At 35.2% G+C, this 27,816-nt stretch overlaps 1 protein-coding gene across 2 annotated transcripts in view; it reads left to right on the top strand.

The window, feature by feature from the left end:
- ARL6 (ADP ribosylation factor like GTPase 6) overlaps positions 1-26,413 on the top strand; it is a 39,718-nt gene extending 13,305 nt beyond the window's left edge. For both annotated transcript variants that reach the window (XM_012474158.2, XM_064380004.1), the window contains 6 exons: positions 5,330-5,391; positions 5,790-5,858; positions 13,938-14,032; positions 17,503-17,632; positions 21,242-21,297; positions 25,894-26,413. In XM_012474158.2, the coding sequence (XP_012329581.1) occupies positions 5,330-5,391; positions 5,790-5,858; positions 13,938-14,032; positions 17,503-17,632; positions 21,242-21,297; positions 25,894-25,919 (438 nt within the window). In that variant the 3' untranslated portion in view covers positions 25,920-26,413. The remainder of the gene's footprint in view (positions 1-5,329; positions 5,392-5,789; positions 5,859-13,937; positions 14,033-17,502; positions 17,633-21,241; positions 21,298-25,893) is intronic.
- The last annotated feature ends 1,403 nt before the right edge of the window (positions 26,414-27,816 follow it).

The raw sequence follows: 27,816 nt of genomic DNA, 5'->3' as shown, positions 1-27,816 counted from the left end.
GTTGTTAGAGTATTCTGAGTTTGTCTTTTTATTGACTTTTACCAGTGGGTTTTATACCTTAAAATATATTCTTTTTGCATGTTATCATCCTTTTCATAAAGATTGAAAAACTCGCTTTAGCATTTCTTTCAAGATGGTTTTGGTGGCGATGAATTCCCTCTGCTTTTGTTTGCCTGGGAAAGACTTTGTCTCTCTTTCATGTCTGAAGGATAGGTTTGCTGGGCCCAGTATTCTTATTTAGTTTTTTTAAAGTTTTTTTCTGATTCAGCACTTTGAATGTGCTGTCTCACTCCCTTGTGGCATGTGTGGTTTCTGCTGAGAAGTCTATTGCCAGACAAACTGGAACTCCTTTCTGTTATTTGCTTCTTTTCTCTTGCTGCTTTTAGGATCATCTCTTTTCTTTATCCTTGAGAGTTTGATCATTGAATGGCTTTGGGTAATCTCATTTGAGCTGTATCTATTTGGTAATATTTCACCTTTCTGAAACTGGATATTTATATCATTTTTTTAAACTTGGAAAATTTTCTGTCATTTTTTTCTTTGAATAAGCTTTCTATCCCTTATTCTTTCTAAACTCCCTCTTGAACACCAATGATTCTTAGATTTGCTTTTTCGAGGTTATGTTTTGTGTTGTGTACGTATTTTCATTTCTCTTTATTCTGCATTTTTATTCTCTGTTTATTTTCCAAAACCTGTCTTCGAGCTCACTGATTCTTCTGCTTGATTTATTTTGCTAAGAGCCTCTAATGTATTTTTTCAGTTTAGCACATGTATTTCTTAGTTCCAAGATTTCTCTTTGTTGTTGTTTTTTTTAATTATTGTTTCTCTGTTAAATATCCTATAAATTTTTGAATGATTTTCCTATGTTATCTTGGAGTTTTCTATTTTACTTCTTGATCTGAGTGGTCACACATTGCCATCTCATTAGGGTTAGTCACTAGCTCCTTGCTGTGCTCATTAAGGGACATCATGGTTCCCTGTTTGCTGTTTTTTCTTGTGAATGCACATCTGGTCTTCACAGTGAAAGATAAGTTATTTATTTTCCAGTCTTCACTCTCTAGTTTGTTTTGACTTCTCCTGGGTATGTCTGCTTAGAGTTTCTTTACAATTCACCTACTGAATGTCCTTTACCTTAGGACACTGCCTTCTTTTCAGAATGAAATATAGCCTTAAGGCCAGATTTGTCTTAGATCGCACAAATATTCAAAGAACTTCCCATTCTGGATTGCGGGGAGTGGTCAGAAAGAGAAAACCTTGTCCATTTAAGATTCTGACTGAGGGTCCTGTGGAACATGCCTCCTAGAGCATGATGCTGCTCAACAGCCACTCTAATTTGGCATCTCCTTTGGCTGACTTAAGAAAAAAAAAAAGAACGATTTCAAAGGCTGATGTTTCTAGTCTACTTCCTCTCTTTGTCACTAGCTGTCCTCAAGGATTTTTCTCCCTTCAAGCCCTCAGGATGCTGTGGGTTAAGGCAGAAAACAGTTTTCCTGCAGAAGAACTCAAGATAGTGGGAAAGGTGGCTATCTGACTCAATCATTTCTCCAGTATAGAAACATGATTCCAAGAAGTCTATTTCTTTTAATGTCTGCTCAGAGTTTTTCACTTGTCTGTTGCCCTGGGGAGCATCTCACCTGAAGAGTTGAGTTTTGGGATATTGCTTGTGCTAATCTTAGAACTGGAAATTTGATTTTTGGTTTTCTATGGGAGATAGTAAAGCCGGATTGCTTCTTGCATCCACTTCATTTTGGTGATGCTACCCTTATTCTTGTTTTGTTTTTTTTAGGGTTTTTTTTCTTTGTTTTTTTTTTTAGACAGGGTCTCGTTCTGTGTGCAGTCTTGGCTCAATGCAACCTCCATCTCCCAGGCTCAAGCGATTCTCCTGCCTCAGTCTCCAGAGTAGTTGGGATTACAGGTGTGCACCACCACACCCCGCTAATATATTTGTATTTTTAGTAGAGATGGGGTTTCACCATGTTGGCCAGGCCGGTCTCTAACTCCTGATCTCAGTTGATCCACCCGCTTCAGCCTCCCAAAGTGCTGGGATTACAGGTGTGAGCCACTGTGCCTGGCCACCCTTATTCTTAATATTTAAAACAATCTAAAATTGTTTAGTTGATAACTTGCATATTCACTTCACAACTTGCTTATTCAATTTCTCCTGTTATAAAAGAGCATAGATTTTTCTCTTGTTCAGCAGTGAATCCCAAATACATAGAATAATGCTTGGCACTTAGTGAATGGATTGATGAATGATTTTTCAATTTTTATTTTTGGCCAGGGGATTATGATTGATACCACCAAGGATATAATTTTTGGCAGACTTAATGAAACTAACCAAATAGGATCTCTCTCAGAAATCTTATTCTGTTCCTGTTTATGTTGGTGTGTCTTTGGGCTGTCTCAGAATGTTTTGTTCCACTCAACCAATGCAATAACCACAGGAGATTTGTTCTGGGACACACATTCCAACCCACCCCCTTCCACCCTCTTACAGATACCAAAATCCTTGTGGATGCTCAAGTCCCTTACATAAAGTGGTGTAGTATTTGCATATAACTTATGCATATCCTCCCATATACCTTAAAACATCTCTAGATTACTAATAATATTTTAATGCAGTGTAAATACCATGTAAATAGTGTTTATTTCCACATTTGTAATATTTTTATTGTTAAATAGTATTGTTACCTTTTTAAAAATTGTTATTTTCAATTCATGTTGGTTAAATCTGTGGATTTAGAAGCTATAGATACAGAGGGCTGACTGTAATTCCTACACTCTTTTGTCCAGTTTTCAGAATGACCAAATGTATTTGTTGTTGGTTAGAACAGAGGGAGATTGCTATTGTAAACTAGCTTTTGGAATACATTAGAGGAAAATGAGTTCCACTTTAGTCTGGAAGCAATTGCTCACATATCTTATTCTATCCTGATTAATTTGTGAAATTTCTTCTTCTGATTACTTTCTACTAGAACTTTTGAAGTAATGGGAAGAAAATAAAACTTATGAATTTTATTTCTACAAGTAAAGTAGCAAGTTTCTCTGGAAATAGTTTGTGAAGAAGTTAGGTGATTGTGGGGAGGCTGGGCAAATGTTCTAATTACGATTCATTGAAGACAGGGTTACTATTTTAATATACATTTTTTGAGACTTCTTTAAACTTTAGCTTACTATTTTGTTATTGGATTCTTTATCTTCATAGTAATAGCTGATAATTTTGTCATATGATTGGCACGTTTAACGCCCTTAAAATCAAAATAATGAAGTTTGGGTAACATTAAAACTTAGGAAACTTCTTATTGCAAAGGTTGTTCTAAAATGAAGGAAGCCCTAGGTATGAAGCAGGAATCTTAGTAGCAGGAAATGAATTTTGTCTAACATAAACAAAAATATATTTTTGGAAAAATAACTAGATCAGGTCTTGGAACAAATGGAAAAGGAAAAAGCTAAATAAACAAACTTCAGAAAGGCAAAACAAGGGCAGCTCTGGAGAGCATTTTTTTTTTTAGACGGAATTTCGCTTTTGTTACCCAGGCTGGAGTGCAATGGCGCAATCTCGGCTCACCGCAACCTCCGCCTCCTGGGTTCAGGCAATTCTCCTGCCTCAGCCTCCTGAGTAGCTGGGATTACAGGCACACGCCACCATGCCCAGCTAATTTTTTGTATTTTTAGTAGAGACGGGGTTTCACCGTGTTGACCAGGATGGTCTAGATCTCTTGACCTCGTGATCCACCCGCCTTGGCCTCCCAAAGTGCTGGGATTATAGGCGTGAGCCACCGCGCCCGGCCCCTGGAGAGCCTTTTTACCAGCGCATTGCTATACTGTATAGATGACCAAGCTCCACTGAATTTTGAGCTTCTGCCTTTCCTTGAATTTAAATTTCCCAGAAGTAGGCTACCAGAGTGAATGTAATAGTGCGAGGCAAAACTTTTGCCTCCACTATTTTTTTTTTAAAAAGCAACAAGTGAACTGAAGGGGGATTTTTTTAAAGTTATAATGACAACATGGAAAGAATTAGGAATGAGACTGTAATCAATGAGCATATAATTATAATAATATCAGAAATTTGTTGAGTATTTACTGTGTTGAGTATATCCATTAACTCATTTAGTTATAATAACTTTATGAGTTAAGGATAATCGTAATAATATATTTCACATTTGAGAAAACCAGGCTTAGAAAAATTAAGTAGTTTGTCCAAGGTAGCAGAGCCAAGTAGGAGCAATTAGGAGGCTGATATAGTAATTCAAAGCAAGACATAATTAGTGTCTGAACTAAGTTAGTGAGATAGAACCGAAAAGCTTGGAGAATGACTACGTAGAGAATGCGAAAGGAGGAGTCAATATTGACTTATAGACATCTGGATCAGAAAGTGGATATATTTTTATTCAAACAGAGGAATAGTTTTTCTGATGAAAGTGCTAGGAGGCATTTAACAAGTTAGATTGTTAGTATAATACATTTTAATTGTCAGTATAATACATTTTAATTGTCAGTGGGACTTGTCAACCTGTCTCTTGCTGTACTCTAGCCCCCTTTTGATCTCTTATCCACACGAAATTACTACCATTGCCTTCAATCCCTTACCTCTCTTACCTCAACACATCACTCTTCATCTTAACCAATACACTTTGGACATTCAGGCTTTCTGCATTTCCTCAGTGGCAAGTTCCTTCCTTCCTCAGGATCATGCACTGACAGATTTCTCCGACAGGAATGTTCTTTGTCAATAACTTGTCACAGTTCTTCCCATCCTGTGATTCACTCCTGGGTCAGATGTCACCTCTTCAGAGACTTTTCCTATGTACCTTTCTTCCATCCACCTTCCAGCCCCTTTCTCCTACCTCCCACCCCCAAATCATTTGTTTTTACACTTATCTCTGCTCAAAATTGGGTTCAATTGTCGCTTAGTTTTTTATTGCTATTTAACCTCTTCTAGCTTGTAAACTCCATGAAGGCAGGAGCCATCTACACATGAGGGCAGTCTGGAACATATATAAACTCAATAAGTATGTGTTGAAAGATTAGAAAGTCCTACATGTGAACTCAGGGTGACTTATTAAACAACTTATAAAACCTTTATATCCTTGGTAACATGCCACAAGCCACAACTGTGAATTAACATTATATGTATTCATATTTAGTAAACCCTAAACTTCTATAAAGAATTCACACACAGTGATCTTATTGAAAACATTGTAACTTTGTTAAATCCTGTAATCTCCATTGTGACAGATTTTAGAAACTGAAAATCTGGATACTTTAACTTGAGGAAAAACTCATCTCTGGTCATTGTAAATTTCTGAATTTGTCTTTTCGCTTAAAGGCTCAAGCTCAAGATATCATTCCAACAACAGGATTCAGCATCGAGAAATTCAAGTCATCCAGGTAATCCACTTTATCCCTTGACAAAAAAGTTGCTAGTGAAAAATAACAGTATTAGGTTTGCCTGGTCATTCTTCCTACCCTTAGAGAAAAGTCATTTGTTGTTTCAGAATCTCATAGGTATTAACATGTTTCTACCACTATGGCTGGTTTATTTTTCAGAATTTAGAGTTTGGGCAAACTCTGATAATTTCACTAGCAAAGAAAACATCTGTTTTGTGTTATTTACTGCAAAGTCATATTTATATTAATACATTTATTTCATAGATTTTATTTGTAAATTGGCCCATGTTGAATATTACACTTGAAGGCTAATTTCTTTGATTGTAAATAATTTAAAACTTTAAGTAAAAGTTATGATTTTAGTTTATAATGTAGTCACGCTTCGCTTCTTTTTGTAGTTTATCATTTACGGTGTTTGACATGTCAGGTCAAGGAAGGTACAGAAATCTCTGGGAACACTATTATAAGTAAGTACATCTGTGAATGTTGCTTAACTAGATGGTTTTATTTTACTAATAATAATGACTAGAAATCCAAAGAATTATATGGCTAAGTTGTTTGGCTTTTTTTTTTCCATATAATTTATGAACATTTCCTAATCTCAAAAATATGTAATCAGACTCACCATTATTTGTCAAATGCTTCAGGTCCTTCATGACTGTGGCCTCGCTCTATTTTGAATGCCCTATTCTATCCTACTTCACTTCAGTTTAAGGTTAACATATTCCTGCTTTAAAAATCAGCTCAAAAGTCATCTCCACTGAAGTTTCACTTTTCTGCCCTGTTATTTTGTCTGCATCGTTCTCATGGCACTTTGTCCATTTCCATCTCTGTAATCATATGTGCCATAGCTGCCTCCCTAGTGGAAGTGTGAACTTCTCAAGGGAAGGGATTATTTCTTACTCATATTGTTTTTTTGTTGTTGTTTTTTGTTGTTGTTGTTGTTGTTTTATGTTTTTTTTTTTTTTAAAGATGGGGTTTCACCCTTATGGCCAGGCTGGTCTTGAACTCCTGACCACAGGTGATCCACCGTGCCCGGCCTACTCATATTGTTTTCTCAAGGCCTAGTATGATGTTCAGCGTATAAGCCAGTAAATATCATTCGCTAAATTTAGTGAAAAATAACAGTGTTGCCTAACAGTTGATCCACTGTTCTATGAATAATTTGAAACAAGTTATTTGTCAGCATATGCAAGTCAGGTGCTCACTAATTGCAGTTAATCCTTCATATCCTTGGGTGCTGCATACCTGGATTCAAACAACTGTAGATCAAAAACATTTAGGGGGAAACATGCCATAAAGTTCCAAAAAGCAAAACTTAAATTACCATCCACTAGCTACAATATTGAAAGCACATGAATGAGATCATGTGTGGGCATTGTATTAGGTATTATAAGTAATCTAGGGTGACTTAAAGAATATGGAAGAATTTGCATAGGTTATATGCAAATGCCAAGCCATTTTATATAAGAGACTTGAGCCTCTGCAGATTTTGGTATTTGAAGGGGATCCTGGAACCAGTCCCCCACCAAAACCAAGGGATGACTATATTTCAGACGAATAGCTGTCAAGTTACTAGGACCTAAATGTGTTATACCTTCTGGAGATTTGCATGTGGTATAAATTTATTAACATTGTTAGGACTTCTAATTTTGTTAAGACTCCATTAAGAGCAATGTAACTCACTTTTAGAGTCTGAAACTTTAAAACGGTATCTCTTAACTAAATTCTCTTTTGTTATTATGAACTTCTGCCTTGAAATGGTATGTGATATTTACCAGATAAGATTTAGATTTTCATTAAGTCTTTCCTGATAATGTGAGAACAAACATTATAAGGTATATATTTTTGGGATATAAACCAGAGGAGATTTATTCAAATTCTTTTTTCAATGAGTCCTTCAATAAATTGAAGGCCTATTTAAATCGTAGATAACAGAAGACTTCTGAGAGAGAGAAAAAAAGAGAGTGCTTCAGGGTCAATTTGGAAAAGAAAAAGTGGCATGTTTGTGGTATTCTGCATTAAATTCCTTGGGGAGATGCATTTTTTTTTTTTTTTTTTTGAGACGGAGTTTCGCTCTTGTTACCCAGGCTGGAGTGCAATGGCGCGATCTCGGCTCACCGCAACCTCCGCCTCCTGGGTTCAGACAATTCTCCTGCCTCAGCCTCCTGAGTAGCTGGGATTACAGGCACGCACCACCATGCCCAGCTAATTTTTTTTGTATTAGTAGAGACGGGGTTTCACCATGTTGACCGGGATGGTCTCGATCTCTTGACCTCGTGATCCACCCGCCTCGGCCTCCCAAAGTGCTGGGATTACAGGCTTGAGCCACCGCGCCCGGCCTGGGGAGATGCATTTTATGTGTTCATTTGTTTAGGAAACCTGAGTTGTCAATACAGGATTTTTTAAATTCCTCCTCCAATTAGTTAATAAATAATTCCTTTTAAAATATGTGTTTACTTTAGGTACTTTAAAAATACTTTAATTTTTATTACAAAAATATGTAGAGAGAGAAAATAGTAGGAAAGTGAACTTTGTTTTTATTTGATTTTAACTCCTTTTTTCTATATGCTGTTTTTGGAAGAAATTTATGAATTCTAGAATAGTGTGGTTACATTGTAGATCGAATGGAGAATGTGATTACTATTGAAAAATCAACAATAAAAGTAAATTTACTTTCCCTATTTCCATATTTTTCTAACTGTGAAAAAAAAAGTACATTTTGATCTATTAGAGTGAAAAAGGTTACAAAGATTAGTAAAGTGTACTCTTGTCAAAATGAGCCACTCCTGTGAGAATGTAATATCTTTTTCAGGGTAACTTATTGATACCCGTTAAAATGAAAAATGTTCATAACCTCCAGCAAGCATTTTTACTTTTAGAAAAGTATTCTATGACCTGGACTTGTTGGCAAAAATATACGTAGAAGGATATATGTTAGTATTATTTATAACATTTTTATACCAATTATGTAAAAATGTTACTGTAAATATTTGTCTTTACTATAAGTATGTGCTTGGTATATATAGAAAGAAGAAAGGTGTTAGTGGAATATGCACCAAATCATTAGTAGCATTCATTTTTGAAACAGTGGGATTATAAGAGAAGTTTACTTTTTTTTTTTTTTCACATCCTCTATGGTGAAGAGACGTTTACTTTCTAATCTATATGATTCTATAATGTTAAATATTATATAATTTTTGCATATTATTTTTACAGTATAAAAAGGTAATAGCATGCAAAAATATAAGGAGTGCACATTTTTTAAATTTGGAGAATATAGAAGAGAATATTGAAAACATGTTTCCGATAAATCTCACTATTCATAAATTCACCCTTGTCAATCTTTTTGGTATGTTTCTTCTTTTTTGAAATATTTAATATATACTTTATGTAACTAAGGGAAAAGGAACCATCTAAATTATGTACCATGTATAATTTTGTATCTTGCTTTTTTCAGTTAACATTCTGTGGTATGGGTGAATCAAGAAAACCATGCAATGAATATAACTAACGGCTGCCTAATACTTTTTCACACAGCTTTGCCAAAATTTCATTAACCATTTCTGTACTCTAGGACATGAAGGCTATCTCAGTTTTTGAAAATTGTAAATGTTATTCACGTCCAGTAGTACCGAATGTTAACTGCATTTAATAAAGAGATCTTCCAAACAGGCTTTGTGTGGGCAACAAGGCCGTTTTACTTCTCATTTGGGTGCAAGGGGGCCAAATCCGAGAAAGGACAGGTGAAGGGAGTAAGGGTGGGAATTGGTTTTATAGGTTGGGGTAATTTTGGGAGACAGGGGTGTTGCAGAGTAAGATCAGTTACCATGGTGGGGATAGGGGCAAGGAGTATACATGACCATAAGTTCAGTTACAGTGGCGGGTTAGGTAAGGCAGAAGAGCAGTTAAGATGACAGGAGGCTGGGCATAGTGGCTCACGCCTGTAATCCAGGCACTTTGGAGGCCAAAGCGGGTGGATCATCTGAGGTCGGGAGTTCAAGTTCAAGATGGCAGGTTGGGGCAAGGAGCATTCACATCATAAGAACAGTTAAGATGGCAGGTGGGGTGAGAGGTATTCACATTATCATAAGAACAGTTAAGATGGCAGGTGAGGTGAGAGGTATTCACATTATCATAAGAACAGTTAAGATCGCAGGATGGGTGAGAGGTATTCACATTTATCATAAGAACAGTTAAGATGGCAGGTGGGGTGAGAGGTATTCACATTTATCATAAGAACAGTTAAGATGGCAGGATGAGGTGAGAGGTATTCACATTATTATAAGAACAGTTAAGATGGCAAGTGAGGTGAGAGGTATTCACATTTATCATAAGAACAGTTAAGATGGCAGGTGGGGTGAGAGGCTTGTCCAGGGAAGCTCCACTGAGTGATTAGGGACAATGGCGAATGCAGGCAGCTGGTGGGAGATGATAGCCAAGGAAGGCAGGACTTCAGACTTTCTGGTTCCAGGCTTACATATGGAGACAGTAAACAGTCCTTCAGTCAAAATCTTGTTGTGTAAATCTTAGCCCCAGGTCATGATTCCTTACAGTGAATTTCAGAAATAAAATCACTGGCTCAGTGATAGAACATTTTTATAGATCTTGATAGATATTTCTGATTGTTCTGATTTCTATATATACTGGTAATATATGTCTGTGATAATCTGCATTATCCTTTTTTAATGATAAAAGAAAATGATATATAAAAAGTTTTATTTTTTATTTATTTATTTATTTATTTTTGAGACAGAGTTTCGCTCTTGTTACCCAGGCTGGAGTGCCATGGCGCGATCTCAGCTCACCGCAACCTCCGCCTCCTGGGTTCAGGCAATTCTCCTGCCTCAGCCTCCTGAGTAGCTGGGATTACAGGCACGCGCCACCATGCCCAGCTAATTTTTTGTATTAGTAGAGACGAGGTTTCACCATGTTGACCAGGATGGTCTCAATCTCTTGACCTCGTGATTCACCCGCCTCGGCCTCCCAAAGTGCTGGGATTACAGGCTTGAGCCACTGCGCCCGGCCAAAAGTTTTATTTTTATATTCATTTATTAATCACATTGAAGTTTAAAATCTTAATTTATAACTAGAATAAGTGATTTGCAAAAAAAGCACAGATATCCAATAAATATATGAAAAGATATTGAACTTCACAGACAATTAATGACCTACATGAAGATAAAATGCTGTTAGAATGGCAAATATTGAAAAGAACAGTAATAGCCAGCGCTGGCAAAGGAGTGGCAAAAGTACTGAGTCATGTAAATTGATATAGCATTTCTGGAGGACAGTTTGCAAATGTTTTTCCAAAACTTTTTAAATTATGTATGTAGTCCTAGAATTGTTATTCCTAAAAATAAATCTTAAAGCATCAAGAACTTTTAAAATAGAGGTATCTCTAGGAGAATATTTGCCCTAAAGTTTTTCATAATGATGAAAATTGGAAAGAACCTAAAAGTCCAGCAACAGTTGTGTCACACAATATTTGATGACGCATTCAGGCAGTGCAATCCTCTAGAATCATTAAAAGAAGATGGTGTAGAGGAATAATTCATAATTGTTCAAGTGCTGGTATGCTCCATCAGTGAATCCTTAAACTAGTTCAGTCACTGGCTATCAGCTTTTAAAAAATCAAATAGAATAAAATAAAAGCTATTTAAGTATTTTTTCAGACTTTCACTTAATATATATCTACATTTCTCCTAATGCTATCCCTCCTTTAGCCCCCCACCTTCCAAAAGGCCCCAGTATGCGATGTTCCCCTCCATGTGTCCATATGTTCTTATTGTTCAATTCCCACTTAAGAGTAAGAGCATGTTGTGTTTGGTTTTCTGTTCCTGTGTTAGTTTGCTGAGAATGATGGTCTCCAGCTTCATCTGTGTCCCTGCAGAGGATATGAACTATCCTTTTTTATGGCTGCATAGTATTCCATGATGTAGATGTGCCACATTTTCTTTATCTAGTCTATCATTGATGGGCATTTAGGTTGGCTCTGAGTCTTTGCTATCATGAACAGTGATGCAATAAACATACATGTGTATGTGTCTTTAAAGTAGAATGATTTATAATCCTTTGGGTATATACCCAGTAATGGGATTGCTGCGTATTTCTAGTTCTAGATCCTTGAGGAATCACCACACCATCTTCCACCATGATTGAACTAATTTACAGTCCCACCAACAGTGTAAAAATGTTCCTAATGTAGCACAGGGGTTGACGGGTGCAGCAAACCACCATGGCACGTGTATACCTATGTAACAAACTTGCACGCTGTGCACATGTATGCCAGAATTTAAAATTTACTAGTAAAAAAAGGAAATATAAAAAGAGCATAAGGAGCAGGCAGTTAATTTTTGTTAAGCAAGTAATTCTCAGAAAGGTGCTATGTGGGGAAATGCTGAAATAAAGGATGCTTAGCATAAAGGCTAACTAAAAGAAAAACCTAAATAAAACACAGTGAACAGCTATGTACATGCTGAACTTTTAAGATCTGAGCTTCATATTTAATTCAATTTGCCACAATGAGGTTAAGTCAAAATGGACTTTTCAAGCAAGCTTTTTCTTCTGCCAGTCTGTCAAACCACATGAAAATATAGATGATGTGTATAAGCAAACAAATAAAATCTGGGCCGGGTGTGGTGGCTCACACCTGTAATCCTAGCATTTGGGGAGGCTGAGGTGGGAGGATTGCTTAAGCTCAGGAGTTGGGAGACCAGCCTGCACAACATAACGAGATCTTGTCTGTGTTCAATTTTTTTTTTTTTGCGATGAAGTCTCACTCTGTTGCCCAGACTGGAGTGCAGTGACACAATCTCAGCTCACTGCAACCCCCGCCTCCTGGGTTCAAGCAATTCTCCTGCCTCAGCCTCCCAAGTAGCTGGGATTACAGGTGCCCACCACCATATCCAGCTAATTTTTGTATTTGTTTTAGTAGAGATGGGGTTTCACTATGTTGGCCAGGTTGGCCAGGATGATCTCGATCTCTTGACCTCGTGATTCACCCGCCTTGGCCTCCCAAGGTGCTGGAATTACAGGCATGAGCCACTGCGCCCAGCCCAAATTTTTTTTTTAAATTAGGCAGGCATGGTGGCATGCCTGTAGTCCCACCTACTCAGGAGGCTGAGGCAGGAGGATCACTTCAACCTAGGAGATTGAGGCTGCAGTGAGCTATAATTGGGCCATTGCATTCCAGCCTGGGTGACAGAGTGAGGCCCTGTTTCAAAAATAAATAAAATAAAATCTGTATTCTGATTGTAAAGGTAGCACATACAAAAAAAAAAAATTAGGGGTAGAAAATGTGGAGTACCAAAAAAAAAACAAAAAACAAATTAAATAATCTATTATAAACTATGCCAGCCAGAGAAAGCTATTATTACAAATTTTGCTTGCAAAACTGATACCAATTCTGGGGATTCTAGCAAGAGAAAACAGCAGTTGCAAAGGTGCAGAGGCAGGAAATCATATGAGACTTTCAAGAATCTGAAAATAGAAACTTGGAATAAAAACCTGAGAAGGACAGAGAAATAGTAGAAGATGAGGCTGCAGGTGATCATAAACCACATCTTCAAGTTGTAGATCCGTAAAATGTGGTTACCCTGGGTAGGTTACTTTTATCCTTGTTTTACTAGCTGCTTCCATTATCAGCAAACCATCATTGGTTCATGAAGACTGCCCCTCTGCAGACCTGTCCTTCTGATGGCTTTCTGTCCTCTTGTCAAAAAGGAAAAGTGACTCTGTGTGTGTGGGGGGGATGGGGCAGGGCATAGTATATTTTAGTATATTTTTTAAAGTAACTTACTATTTTCTCTAATTAAATAGAAATGGTTGAAAATAAAATATTGTTTAATAATATTTGTAAGTGGATTATTGATTAGTTGGTATAAATTTTTGTATGTTTTTACTAAATGTAATTAAAACATTTTAGAAAAAAATTTTTTTAAAGTATATATATATATACATACACTTGTGTGTCTACTGTATCTTAATGCAAAATATATTTCTCACTATGGCTTATGGTAAAAAAAATTTGAGAAACATTGATGTAGTGCTTTAGTGTTTCGTATAAAAATAGTAAAACCATGGTAGTAAAAAAAAAAATGAAGGAAATTTACTATATATTGCAAAAGCAAGGTATGAAACAGGATTCCATTTTAAATACATATATAGTTTATTCACACGTAATATACACAAAGTATACATTTATACCAAAATATTAATACTGATTATATCTGTGTAATAGGGCTATGGTATTTTAATTCATTTTCTCATATTCTGATATTTTAATAAAAAATTGCTCATAATTTTTAAAATTATGAAAGCAAGTCATTAATTTTATCTGAATGAAAAGGAATTTTACATGAAATATGACTAATGGTTTATATATTTATCAGTCACGTAAACTAATAAGAAATAACACCAAAACCTCTAATGATAAATGCACATAGGACGTAAAGAGATAATACTTAGGTTAAGAAATGCACATAATAAACATGGAAAAATTTGTAAGTATAGTCTTAATTTTTCTTTTTCTTTACATTACACAGAGAAGGTCAAGCTATTATTTTTGTCATTGATAGTAGTGATAGATTAAGAATGGTTGTGGCCAAAGAAGAACTCGATACTCTTCTGAATCATCCAGGTATGTGTGTGTCTTTCAGGCTGTGTCTGTGCTTTGGGGTTCATTTATGTGTAATGTTTTGTTAACTGGGTATCGCTTACACTATGTAATTATCTTTTATTTAAAATTTTTGATTTTAAAACATATACATGATACAGAATTTATAATATTTTATGTATATCACTGTATTTTGTAAATTTTGCATTATAATGTAAATGAAGAGCATTTTGCAATGTTTTTGGGGTCTCTTACATTTATTTCCTCAAAAATTAAAATGCTCTTTTTTACTGATTACGTAAATAATTTGTGCCAATAGCAAAACAAAATAAGACAGAAAAATAAAATAAAAATCTGTATATTTCGGCAACCATTAAAATTATTTTTTTATCTTTTCATGCATTTCTCTATGTATATCTGAGTTTGTGTATGTTTAATCACAGCATTTCTTACATATTTATTGTGGGAACTCCTTTAAAACAAATCTTTTTTATGTTAATCTCCAAATGCCAGATCCCCATCTCCTTCAAGATACAAGTGTTTAGGTATTTTTTCTTTCATACTTTTAGATATGTCATACACACACACACACACACACATATACACACATATACATAGAGAGACAGAGATAGAGAGAGAGAGAGAGAGAGAGAGAGACACCAAAAATATCTGTAGGGTTGAGGGATGTGGCAACTGTCATTGTTATTTACCAAAATTGAATCTTATTCTTTACACTCTTCCACGTGTTTCTATTCTCAATTAATACTTAATGATAGATATCCTTCCAAATCAAATTATATGTAATTATTCTTTTCAATGATGCCTAATATGGTTTACCATGAATGTACCAAAGTTTATTTAATCACTCACCTGTTGATGAATACTTTCCTCCCCCAAACCCCCACTACAAACAGTGCTCCAGTAAGTATTGTAAAACTCTGCATTTCTAGCCTTCCTCGTGTCAAAACAATTGAAATAGTGCTTGTTCTAGGACTTTCAGAAAAGGATGGTGGGTTTAAGAGAACTGTGGACTTTTTAGAAATGGAATGGAAATAGTGTGGGGCTTTCTAATAAATTTTACTGCTTAATCACAATATCTCTGGTATTTTTTAAAGATGACCTCAAGCTTGTTCAAATTTTTCAAAAAAAAATTTTATCCAGCCTGTACCTTTTATGTGACTTTTTCATGTTTAAAACCTAGCAGTCTTGGCCAGACGCAGTGGCTCACACCTGTAATCCTAGCACTTTGGGATGATTACAGGCGGGTGGATCACTTGAGGTCAGGAGTTCAAGACCAACCTGGCCAACATGGTGAAACCCTGCCTCTACCAAAAATATAAAAATTAGCCAGGCGTGAGCTGCTCCGAAAGCTGAAGCAGGAGAATTGCCTGAACCTAGGAAGTGGAGGTTGTAGTAAGCCGAGATAGCACCACTGTACTCCAGCCTGGGCAACAAAGTGTGACTCTGTCTCAAAACAAACAAACAAACAAAAAAAACAGGAAAGCAGTCTTATATCTAGATTGAGAATGCATTTTTGATTATGTCTTCCTTTTGTATTAATCTTTCCAGTTTTTTCCCTAAAAAGTATTAGAATGTTGACCAGTAAAATGAAATAGTACCTCCAAAATATGCTTCAAACAATGAGAACCCTGGTTTCCTCAACTGAAACCTTGTCTGTGGATCTTAATGTACTACTTCTTTTATTTTATGATAGATTTCCAAGGCATGGATTTCTCAGCTGAAGTGTATATGAACGTTTTTTTAAAAATTGAAAGCCATAGGCCAGGTGTGGTAGCTCACGCCTGTAATCCCAGCACTTTGGGAGGCTAAGGCAGGTGGATCAAGAGGTCAGGAGATCGAGACCATCCTGGCTAACATGGTGGAACCCCGTCTCTACTAAAAAATACACAGAATTAGCTGAGTGTGGTGGCTCATGCCTGTGGTCCCAGCTGCTCGGGAGACTGAGGCAGGAGAATCGTTTGAACACAGGAAGCGGAGGTTGCAGTGAGCCGAGATTGTGCCACTGCACTCCAGCCTGGCAACAGAGCAAGACTCCATCTCATTTAAAAAAAAAAAAAAAAAAAAAAAAAAATTGAAGGCCATAAAAAAATCTTTGAATAGCAAAATGTACTGTGAACAGATAAAGACAATGATAGGCAAGAGAAAATATTTGCAACTCATATCATAGCTACAGGGCTATTTCTATTCTACATATGTTCCTAAAAAGCAATAAGAATATAAAAGGTTAATAGAAAATGCGGAAAGGACATAACAAGATAAGTCAACAAAAGAGTAAATTTAAACATCTTTTGACTATGTGGAAAGATTCTTGGCCTTTCTATCATCTATGATATGGAAAATATCAAAAAGTTTCATAGCACTCTTTTGCCTAGGGGAGTGGAAACACTCATTCTTATGCGTGGTTGTTTAAGTGTAAATTGACATAATTTTTAAGAGAAAGCAGTTTGGTAATCACTGTCTTATCAAAATAGCAATTTATATGTCCTTTGACCCAGCAATTCCACTTCTCAAATTTATCCTAAGGACATACTGGCTGGTATACAAAATTACCTATGTACACATTTATTCATTGCAGGATTGCTCATGGTTGTAAAGATTGGTAACAGATGCCTCAGTTGGGTTCTGGTTAAATAAATTAATGGTACATATACTAAAAGGAGAAATATTCCGGAACTGTTAAAATAATTAAGAAGTTGCTCTGTACATACTGATATGGGATCAGATCTAAGATATGTAAATAAGTGAAAAGATAAAAGTATAAAGTAATGAGGTTGGCCTGCTATTGGTATGAAAATCATATATAATAGTTATGTTTATAGCAAATACATAAAATATTTCTACAAAGATGCCAAGACACTAATGTTATGGGTTGCCTTTTCTACAGAGACAGTTGTCCTAGGACAAAATTAGGAAGGAGATTCTTTTACTGTATACCATTTTGTATCTTCTGAATGTTGAACTATTTAAATGTATTATCTATTCAAAAAAATGAAAAATGTTTCCAAAATCATGACAAGGTAAAAACATCTTGTTAAAAAATCTAGCTTGTTACTTATTTTATTATGACTAAAAACATAAATAAGGTTCCAGTTTCTCTTCCTTCTGCTTCTACTTGAAGTTTGCCTCTTTTCTGTTCACAATTTGAAAAGAGACCAACAAAATATTTAACCCTTTTTTTTTTAGGTACTGCTGCTCTGTAATGCTTATTAAGCCCCCGAATCCGACCTCACCCATCTTTGGTTAAAGCTCCTAACCAGAGGACAGATGGTCTTAGGAAGAAGTATTTTTAAATGTTTCTTATTGCTCAAATACATGCCTAACAGTATGACAGTATGTGTCTTTAAATATTTCTATACGTGTGATATGGAAAAAGAATGATTGAAAAACAATTTCATGGATTTCAGTACTAAGGATTTACTACGAAGTGACCTAAAAATCTGGAAATGTGATGATAGTCTTATTTTCTCTTTCAGATATTAAACACCGTCGAATTCCAATCTTATTCTTTGCAAATAAAATGGATCTTAGAGATGCACTGACATCTGTAAAAGTGTCTCAATTGCTGTGTTTAGAGAACATCAAGGATAAACCCTGGCATATTTGGTAAAGTTATATATTTACTTTTCATTGTATCTTTCTGAAAAAATACAAACTTCAGAGTTGTTTCTTCTGACCTCATTTTTCAGTGATCAAACATTGTGGGATATAAGCTAAGGATTTTGTTTTATAGAATTGTGGCGTTGTAGGTTTTTACAAATATATTACTGTTGAAAATTTCAAATGTTGTGGGGATGGCAAATATAAACAGCTCTTATAATGGAATAACTTAGAAGCTCACTGACTGACTGACTTCAACTACACTGATTTCCTTCTGCGCATGAAGTCAGCCAAGCACACTCCCCTCTCAGGGTATGTGCACTTGTGTCCTCCTCCTTTGAATCATTTTCCAAAATAATTTTCCTGGCCTGCTAGAGTCACAATTACCATGTGACTGCTTTTTTTGTTTTTTTGGGGGGGGTTGTAGTCTGTCTGCCTACACAGATGTGTTAGCTCCCTGACGTCTGCGGTTTTATCAGTTTTCTTCACTTTAATAACCCCTACAGTAGTCATAGCACCTGGTGTGTAATAGGTACAGAATATATATTTGTTAAAATTAATAAATGGAAATGGAAATTTTGATTTTATTTAGACATCCTAATAAGGTTAAACTCTAATTAGTGTGGAAATTATTATGCATTGCTTATTTGGAAAACAGTTTCTTATTTAACTCCAGTGTGCCTTTCTAACAAAATATTCTAATAAGGATAAACAGATTATATATTAGATAGTATTTTAGTGCCTACCACTACCATATTAAACTCCCTTCTACCCACCCACCTACCTCTCTCTGCTGTAAGAGGTCCTTTCCATGCCAGAGTTTCCCCCTTTTTTTAAGAAGATTATCTGTGGGGAAAGGTTGGACACAGAAGCAGAGAGATCCACTGCTGCTGTAAGGTGAAGTAGAATATGAAGAAAGGAGGTAATAGAGTTCAGAAAGCAACTTTAGGAACTAGCTTTGGTGCTGAAAGAGTCATAGTAGAGACTTAGGAAAGCCCTTGAAACTTTGCAGTATTCAAAGCCTCCAGCACTTCTTTTCCAGGAGCAAAACCCTGCATATCCCAAGTAAAACCTTCCTTACTCTAGGATCAGAGGAAAAGTCAGTTTCTAATAAATGATTCTTGAGTTGGAATTTGAGGTTCTGTGGTATTTAGTAAGTAAAGACAGGTGCGATTTTGGATAAAGAAACATCTTGAGATAGAACCTTTATTATTTCTCTAAATAATACCTAAATTGATTACTTCTAAATTTTGTGTTGTATTACGTATTGTGATTGTGTGATAGAAAGTGCATGTTTAAAAACATGGATCTAACTAGTAAACAACCCTCTTTTCTACTTTAAATAATTAACCATTATTTTTTAACAGATTTATTTATTCAATGATGACATCTCAGTGTTTCTCTGTGAGAAAAAAGTAATATCCTGATGCTTATAAGGATGTAGAATGTCAGTTATATAGCCAGTTGCTAGATTTTCTGAGTAACTTATAGAAGATTGCCAAGTATTTCTTTTAAACGTGTGTATTTGTGACTTAATCAGTAATTCAAATTTGACCTCTCCTCACTAGGTTCAAATTAGTTTCTCATTTATTTGGTTTGTTCTTTATTTTTGGCAATGTTTTTAAAAACATGTATAAAATTGAAAATATGTTTGTCCTTCTTTTTCTGTTTTAAATATAAAGGTAATGCTCAGTGAATCATAGGTAAAATATTATATATCTCCTACCTTGGGTACAAGTAAATTTACTGAGCAATAAAGAGAAGATCATAGAGAAGTATAGTCCAATAAATTAAAGAAAAATTTTATGTTTTATGTTTGACCATTGTACTAAACATATAGTCAGCTCTGATTTTCAGGGTCTGATTGTATTAATCCTCTTCAGATGTGTTCTTTGACTCAGTCCCCGGCATTGTGATTTTGTGTGTGTGTGTGTGTACTTATGTGTGTACGTGTGTGTGTACATTTGTTTACCATCTTGTGTAGGAGACAAATAATAAGCAAATAAATGTATAAAATATCAGCTGGGAGGATGAGGAAAAATAAAGTGTGATAATAAGAGAAAAAGTAATGGGAGTTCCTCCCTCACTGAGACCTAATTGAAGTTAGGGAGCAATTCATATGATGGTTTGGAGGATTAATTATCCAGATAGAGGGGCCAGCAAGAAAAAGGCTCTTCTTGGTTGAGAATGTACCTGGTATGTTCCAGGAGCAGCAAGAAGTCTAGGTCGGCTACAGCAGAGCAATCTAAGGGGAAATTGTAGGAAATGAGGCCACTAAGAAATCACCAGGGGACATATCACACAGGGCCAAGATTTTTGCTTTATTCTTATTTATTTGAGAGGAAAGATAGAATGCAGACATTTGTTAGGAAAAGATGAAGTTTTTAGTAGGGTAATGACACCTACACCAGAGGGGAAAGGTTTTGTTGTATTAATTGTGTGGAACTATAGGTATATGATAAAATTAATATCTTGATCTTTCTTAAGTGTTTCAGTTACTGATGTTTTACTCTTGCCGTGGATAATTAGTAATTTACTTTGAATAATTGTGTATCTCATGTTGTTTCTTTCTTTGTGTTTTGTAACAATTCTGTGATAAGCCACATTCTTAGTCTAACAAGGAATTTCTTGGAGATAATTTTTATTTTGATTAGAATCAAGTTAATTCTTTTTGGTGCTTCCCTATACTTTTTAAATTTACACTTCAGCACCCTAAAAGGAACCCTAATCATTCAGAAAATATAATTGTATATATTAATTGCTATTATACAATCATATTTTGAAAATAAATGACTAGATCAATAGTATGTTATAAGAAACTATCTCTATCTTTAAAAAAGATTATCTGATACTTCAAAAATTCTCTGCATTTTATTCATTTATCTACTTAATTATGATTATAAAATCTCACAATAAGAATTTAAGTTTAGTCTCTCAAGAATGTAAAGACAATGGAAGCACCCTGTTTTAGGTGTTTTATATACGTACCTCAAGTATTTAATTCTCATAATTACCATATAAGGTTAGTGGTACTATTGCCCCATTTTACAGATGCTAAAACTGAAGACAGAAGAGTTCAGTGACCTAGCCAAGCTCCCTCAACTACTAAGAAAATCTACCGAGTTTTTGTTTTGCTCTACCATCTTACCAAAGCTGTAATTAATGGTTTTTTAACCTAAAGATATCCAATTCCATTTCAAATAAAGCAACGCCATCATACAGCTGTATTATAACCCAAGTCAAGCATTCCTAATAAGGCGATTGAACCACTGGAACTGAGCAAAGCAGGATAGTGGACTACACAAAACTTTTCTACCACTGGAAGAACAACTCGAAGTATATGTTTTGTTAGTGTCAGTCTAAGAATTAGTCCTAGGATAAAATAATTTTTTAGCAATATGCTTTTCAAAATCTGTTTATAAATTATAAACGTATCTTGTTCCTGAGCACTCAGATTTTTATATTGTTTATATTCAATTTCAGTGCTTAACCAGTTTTGCTCAGATACATGTTACTAGAATTTACTAATTCTCCAAATGGCAAAATTGTAATCCTTTATTCTTATAGTTTTATGATGTAATGAGACGGATATGTTTCTTATGGATTTTATTTCAGCGCTAGTGATGCCATAAAAGGAGAAGGATTGCAAGAAGGTGTATACTGGCTTCAAGGTACATCACAAAATACTGTGTATGTTCGGCCTTTGTTTCCTTTTCATTCATATTTTCATCTTTTTTTATTTTATTTTTATATCATTGCCTTTTTTCCTCTTGTTTCCATTTATTTCTGCTGTCAGAAAAAACAATACAGTAAGTATCCATACCTTGTTCCATTTACTTATGTTGCATATTGCAAAAGGATTTATTTACATAAAGTGTTTGAATTTTTACAGTCAATATATATGGCACATATAGAAAATAATTTAAACATAGTAACACGTTTCTGTCAGATGGAGTAATAGAAGCACATTTAAAATTTTGGGACAAATGTTAGGCCCTACTGTCAATAACTAAAAATAAGTCTGAATGACATGTATCTTTTAAGGATCATGCCGTACTACATACATAGCTCCATTTATACATAGCATGTAAATATAACCTGTAATACTCATATTTAGTATTATAGATACTGATCTTTTATTGGTATTTTGTTTATTTACAGTTCTGCTTGCTATTCATCAAAATAATTATAGATTGGTACAAGCTTATGATATTAGGGAATAAATTAGCATATATTATTTATCCTAATGGTCTCTCACCCAAAGGAACGGCTTGAAGCACACAGAGCAGTAGATAGATGTGAATGAGACCAAGTTCATAGGTTCTTATTGCAGGATCCTAATGACCAAGTCAGAAATTCTAGTTCAGAGCGTAACAACTAAAGATAATTTCAATTGGGAATGCGTCTGCCCTGAACAAGAATGAATAACAGAATATTATAAATTCTAGCTATAGTCTTATAGTTATGGATTCTTCTACACAAACTTTTTAATGCCAGTTGTGTGTGATTTTTTTTTAATCTTCTGCATGTTGGAAACAATAGCAGGGATATAGCACATACCATGGCAGATCTGAGAGTAGCCTGACTGCTCATACATCATAGTATTTCTTTGGTTCAAAGTACTGAATGTGCATTTCATAAATATTTGTATGTGTCATTGGTAAAATATGGTGGTTTAGTTGACTAGACAGACTATTGTATGTCCATGTCTTTTTATATTTATGTAGTTATGACACCATTAAACTGCAAGGAACATTCAAGTCATATTTTACAATTAGTGAAACTTAATCGAGAACCACTAGTCATTCATTCTCAGAAGAACGAGCAGGATTTTTCTGTGAACCCAACAACTTAGTTTCTTAGACTGCAGTAAAGAAGTGTTCAGGGCAGTGGGATGGATTTCCACCAGAAACAGATGGATTACAGACCAAGAATATGTTTTCAACCTCCTTTCATATTTTACAGAGTACTTACCATTGCTAGCAATGAAGATATAGCATGGATGGAAACTCTACTGATACTCATGATAAAGTAATTCAGAGCACAGTATTTACTGAAAATAGGTTGCTAGTCTTCAGGATTGTAACGTGTAGTTCCCCATCCCTTTTTTCTGGTTTTATTTTGTTGTTAGCAGTAAGCCACTAGGTGTCAGTAGCAATCCAACATCACAGTACCAATTGATACCTAATTTTTGTTTCTTTGACTTTTCTGATCCATCATTATCTGTCTTACCTCCTAAGTCTTTATAAGGAGGGCACACTGTTGGAAATACTTTTGTGTGCTTGTTTTCCCATATTACTTTATGTATCCTTTACAATTTTCTGCAGGGTAAGCAGTAGTACCTCTATTTTATATAAGCACTGACTAATAGTGAAAAAAAAGAAAAGGAAAAAAAAAAAGCTTGGGCTTTTGAGTCCAGCAAATTTATTCTACTACCTTTTATTATTTTATTTTATTTTATTTTATTTTGAGATGGAGTCTCCATCACCGGGCTGGAGTGCAGTGGCCCAATCTCGGCTCACTGCAACCTCCACCTCCCAGATTCAAGCGATTCTCCTGCCTCAGCCTCCCGAATAGCTGGGACTACAGGTGCCCGCCACCACACCCAGCTAATTTTTTGTGTGTGTTTAGTAGAGACGGAGTTTCACCATGTTGGCCAGGATGGTCTCGATCTTCTGACCTCGTGATCCGCCCGCCTCAGCCTCCCAAAGTGCTGGGATTACAGCTGTGAGCCACTGCACTGGCCTCTACTACTTACTAATTAACCTATTAGCTAAGATCTCTTATCTTGTGAAGTTTTTTTAATCTGTAAAATTTAAAAAATAAAATGTGTTAAACTTTGTACAGATTAAATTAGATACTGTTAAAGTACCTTGCATAAGAAAGCACCCCACAAATGTTAAATTTACCCTTTTACCTAAACACTCTATTTAACAAAGGAAGAAAATTAAGTCCACAGGATTAAAAAGTGTATCATTTGGTTTAAAATAGGAGATGCTTTGGTTGCATGTTCTTTCCTTTTTCTTTTTTTGAGATGGAGTTTCACTCTTGTCACCTAGGCTGGAGTGCAGTGGCGTGATCTCAGCTCATTGCAACTTCCGCCTCCCGGGTTCAAGAGATTCTTCTGCCTCAGCCTCCCAAGTAACTGGGATTGCAGGCACGCACCACCATGCCCAACTAATTTTTTGTATTTTTTAGTAGAGACAGGGTTTTGCCTTGTTGGGCAGGCTGGTCTCAAGCTCCTGACCTCAGGTGATCTGCCCGCCTCGGCCTCCCAAAGTGCTGGGATTACAGGTATGAGCCACCATGCCCAGCTGCTTTGATTATATTTTCTGTGTAATAACAAATAGTTTACATTGTCATATTCCCAACATTCTCTAGATTTGAAAAGAGATAAAAATCTATTTTTAAAAAACAAGTAGCAGTAAATATAGGAGATACGATTGTGTTAGCCGAAGACATTTATGTGAATCTATCTGTGAATATCTCATTTTGCTTCCAGAATTCTGAAATTTCATAGTATGAGAAACAAGAAGGCCTTTGGTTCATTTTGGGCTAATTTAATCTTATTATTTAAAAAGTTTAAGGTTGGGGCCAGGAGCAGTGTCTCATGCCAGTCATCCTGGCATTTTGGGAGGCCAAGGTGGACAGATCACTTGAGGACAGGAGTTCGAGACCAGCCTGGCCAACATAGTGAAACCCTATCTCTACTAAAATTATAGCAAATTAGTCAGGCATGGTGGTGCATACCTGTAGTCCCAGCTACTTGTGAGACTGAGGTAGAAACCCTGGAGGTAGAGGTTGCAGTGAGCCAAGATCATGCTGCTGCACTCCAGCCTGAGTGACAGAGCAAGACTGTCTCAAAAAATTTTTTTTAATTAAATTTAGGGTTAAAAGCTTTTTGGTGAAATAGTAAATGGACACTTAATGGCATGATTCTATTGTCTTTGAAAACAGTCTCAGTAATTGTGTATCTAGAACAACCCAAAAACAAGAATGCCTAATTAGACTAGGAACTGTCAGAGAATAAACAGAAGCTATTGCAGAACTGTAAGTTTTCTTGCCCTGAAACTTTCAAATTAGGTAGTTTTAAAAAGAAATCTTCCCATATTACTAATCAAATATATTCAATTTATTGCTTTGCGTGCATGGAAAAAGTCAATAATGCTCTCAGATGTTAATATTAGACTTACAAACTATGCAGGAGTATTCCAATGAAAGAGGATTGATCAAGTACACTTAGTTTCATCGCCTCCCCAGCTCTCACTAACAGTAAAGGGACTTTTTAGAAAGATATATAACATCTCAAGAATTTACTTTCTATGCTTTTTACTAAGGTAGACTCAGAAGAATATTTTTTACAAACAGGAGTATCTAGGTACCAGCATTATCAAACAAACAAACAGGGATATAAATCAAGAAGAGAAAAATAAGGGATCACGAGACAGGAAAACCAGCACAAGAGAGTAGGGGAAGGAATCCCCAGAATATTAATGGAGGCCCTCGAATGATAATGAAAGAAGATATTATAACAGAATGACTGTGGCAGGCATAGAGAAAAGTGAGTGTAGATTTAAGAGTTTTATAAGACTCTATGGAGGAGTTCTTCAAGAAGGTGAAATTGATAGACTATGTAATGTATTTCATAGTAATAAATGTTTAAACTATGGGAGTAGTGCAATTGAATTAGTGTTAAATACATACAACAATTAAACAGATGAGTTGGATGGGAGTGGGAAAGAATTATTAACTCTAGGAGGGATAGAATGTAGAAGAGGAAAGGAAAAGCAATCGGAGTATGCCACCTGTCTTAGCTGTGAATTTACGTAGTCGTCATATTGACAATGACTACATTACTATGTTAGGAGAATGGGGGTATTAGAAGTATTATGAGGGTTGCCTAGGAGTGGCATGCGAGTGTGAGAGAGCTGATGTCTCATATTACATTGAAGGAACTGATATTTGAAGAAGTGTTATAAGTATTCAAATAAAAGGGAGTTACAAATAGTTGCACCTGAAAGAGAGGAACGGAGATGAAGCAGAGTGCTGCTAGAGAGGTTAAGGTGCGAGGACCGCTTGACCCCAGAAGTTACAGTATAGCCTGGGCCACACAGTAAGATCCTATCTCTAAAAAATAATAATAATAATGACAAAAGCAAATGTGTAGATAAGCTTCCAACATGTTGTATAGATTTGTCTTAGATTACTTTAGAAAATAGATTTTGCCCTATAAAGATTGATCATTTTTGTTTGTTTTTTGTTGTCAGATCAGATCCAGGCTGTGAAGACATGAAAAGATAATAGCTGGAAACCTTGCAATATTCAATTCAAGGAATCTATCTAAGGCAAACAGAATGCTTTACATTTTGTAAGAGATGTTTATGCATCTAAGAATATAATTTTCTTCTTGCATTTATGGACTCTGATTGAGTTTTTTACGAACATAGGACTTCAGGTATGCTAATCTGGCCATTAATGATTTAAAAACTAAATCTTCCCTCAAAAGGGCTCCCTAGAATTATCAACTTCTTAGTGAAGATCTACAGTTGATTGTATGTAGAATGTTTAAAAGTCAGAGTTACAAGCCATCTCATCCCTTCATGATTTATGATATGTTTAAAGTATTTTATTTTTTAATTGTCTTTTTTAAAAATTTAGTTTATGACTTTGCAGTATGAATTGTGCTTGTGAAAAATAACCTTAAACATTTATAAGGGACCATGGGTAATTAATATACATTCGATTTTTACTATGTGTCACCGTCAATAAAATGTAAAATGTAATGTACCAACTAGTGTGCTTTGTTTATGCTGAAAAGAATAATGCTGTGTTAGTATGGTATTGGGTGTCTTACTGTCAAGCATTTGCAAATGATCCGAGACTAAGTTAAGCTGGATGTATTTATTCAGTGTATGTTGAACATCTCTATACCAACTAGTCAGACATGGTCCTAGGCAGTGATGATACGAGGCAAATGAGACATATCGTTATCTTCAGAGAACTTAAAATTTAATGAGGGATAATTTGAGAACCTTTTCATGGATAGTATCTACTTTTATTTCATTGGCTGGATGAAAATATTGCCTCTTCAGATTAAGAGATATAAAGTAAATTGATGTTTGACTGTTCAATAATTATTACTGACTTGTTTTTTCCTTTTAAATGCCTGCAATTTACCATAGCACTTTGTTAAAATAAATTGTGACTTACCAGACTTTTTCATGAACATAAACTACTACATAAATGTTCTTTAGAATTTTAGATACATCTCAGGGACACAAATTATTATGTCTCACAAATCAGAGATTGCTTCTAATTGTGAACTCTAAATAGAAGCCTTCATTTTAATCACGGAGAAACAGCTTATAGAGCAATGATGTTGATCCTGATAAACATTGCATGTAAAGAAGAACTGTAATATACAATGTATACCATCTCAAATGTCCTTAGCTGTGAAAATAGAAGGCAAAAATAAGATGAGTGAGTAATAAAGATGTTATAGTAAATGCGGTAATGTTACATGTTTCACAGAGACTTTAATAAAAGCACATAAAACTACAATAACAGATTTATATTCCAGTTTCTCATAGTCCAGAAATACCAGTGATTTGGCATTTGGCAAATTGAAAGTTATCCAGAAAATTCCAGTCTCAGCATCTTAGCTAGCTTACCATCTCTCTTGTAAATTGTTTTAGAGGATGCAAAATGAAAATCTCATTAATCTAAAGTTGCAGATATAGAAAGGACATAATGATGGAAACAATGAATGTAATTTTTTAAAAAACTTATATGCTACAACTATTTTAGGAGGATGGAGAAAGAGTTGATTGAGAATTCAAATCCTCACTCACTTACGATTAGGTAGTAATAAAAGTAATCATAGTTACTACTATATGATCATTATATTATAAGCAGGTTTTACACATACAGAATTTTACATCATTTAATCCTCACAATAAGCCTATGTGGTAGGCTTTATTATTTCCATTTTATAGATAAGTAAACTGAGGCCTTGAAATGTTATGTAGTTTGCCAAAGTTCACAAAGCTAGTAAGTCTGGTACTAGGATTCAGTACCAAGCAGTCTGTTTTAAGATAGATGATTCAAGAGTATGACAGATATTAGAAATACAGATGTGTCTACCAGAATAACAACTAAATGATGAAGAGGCTCTTACTTGGGAGAGCAAC

The sequence above is a fragment of the Aotus nancymaae genome, unplaced genomic scaffold (genome assembly GCF_030222135.1).
Source record: "Aotus nancymaae isolate 86718 unplaced genomic scaffold, 86718_ANA_hifiasm-v0.15.2.pri h1tg000022l_1, whole genome shotgun sequence".
NCBI classification, from domain to species: Eukaryota; Metazoa; Chordata; class Mammalia; order Primates; family Aotidae; genus Aotus; species Aotus nancymaae.
The sequence above is the reverse complement of the archived record's forward strand: the minus strand, read 5'-3'. Positions and strand labels throughout refer to the sequence as shown.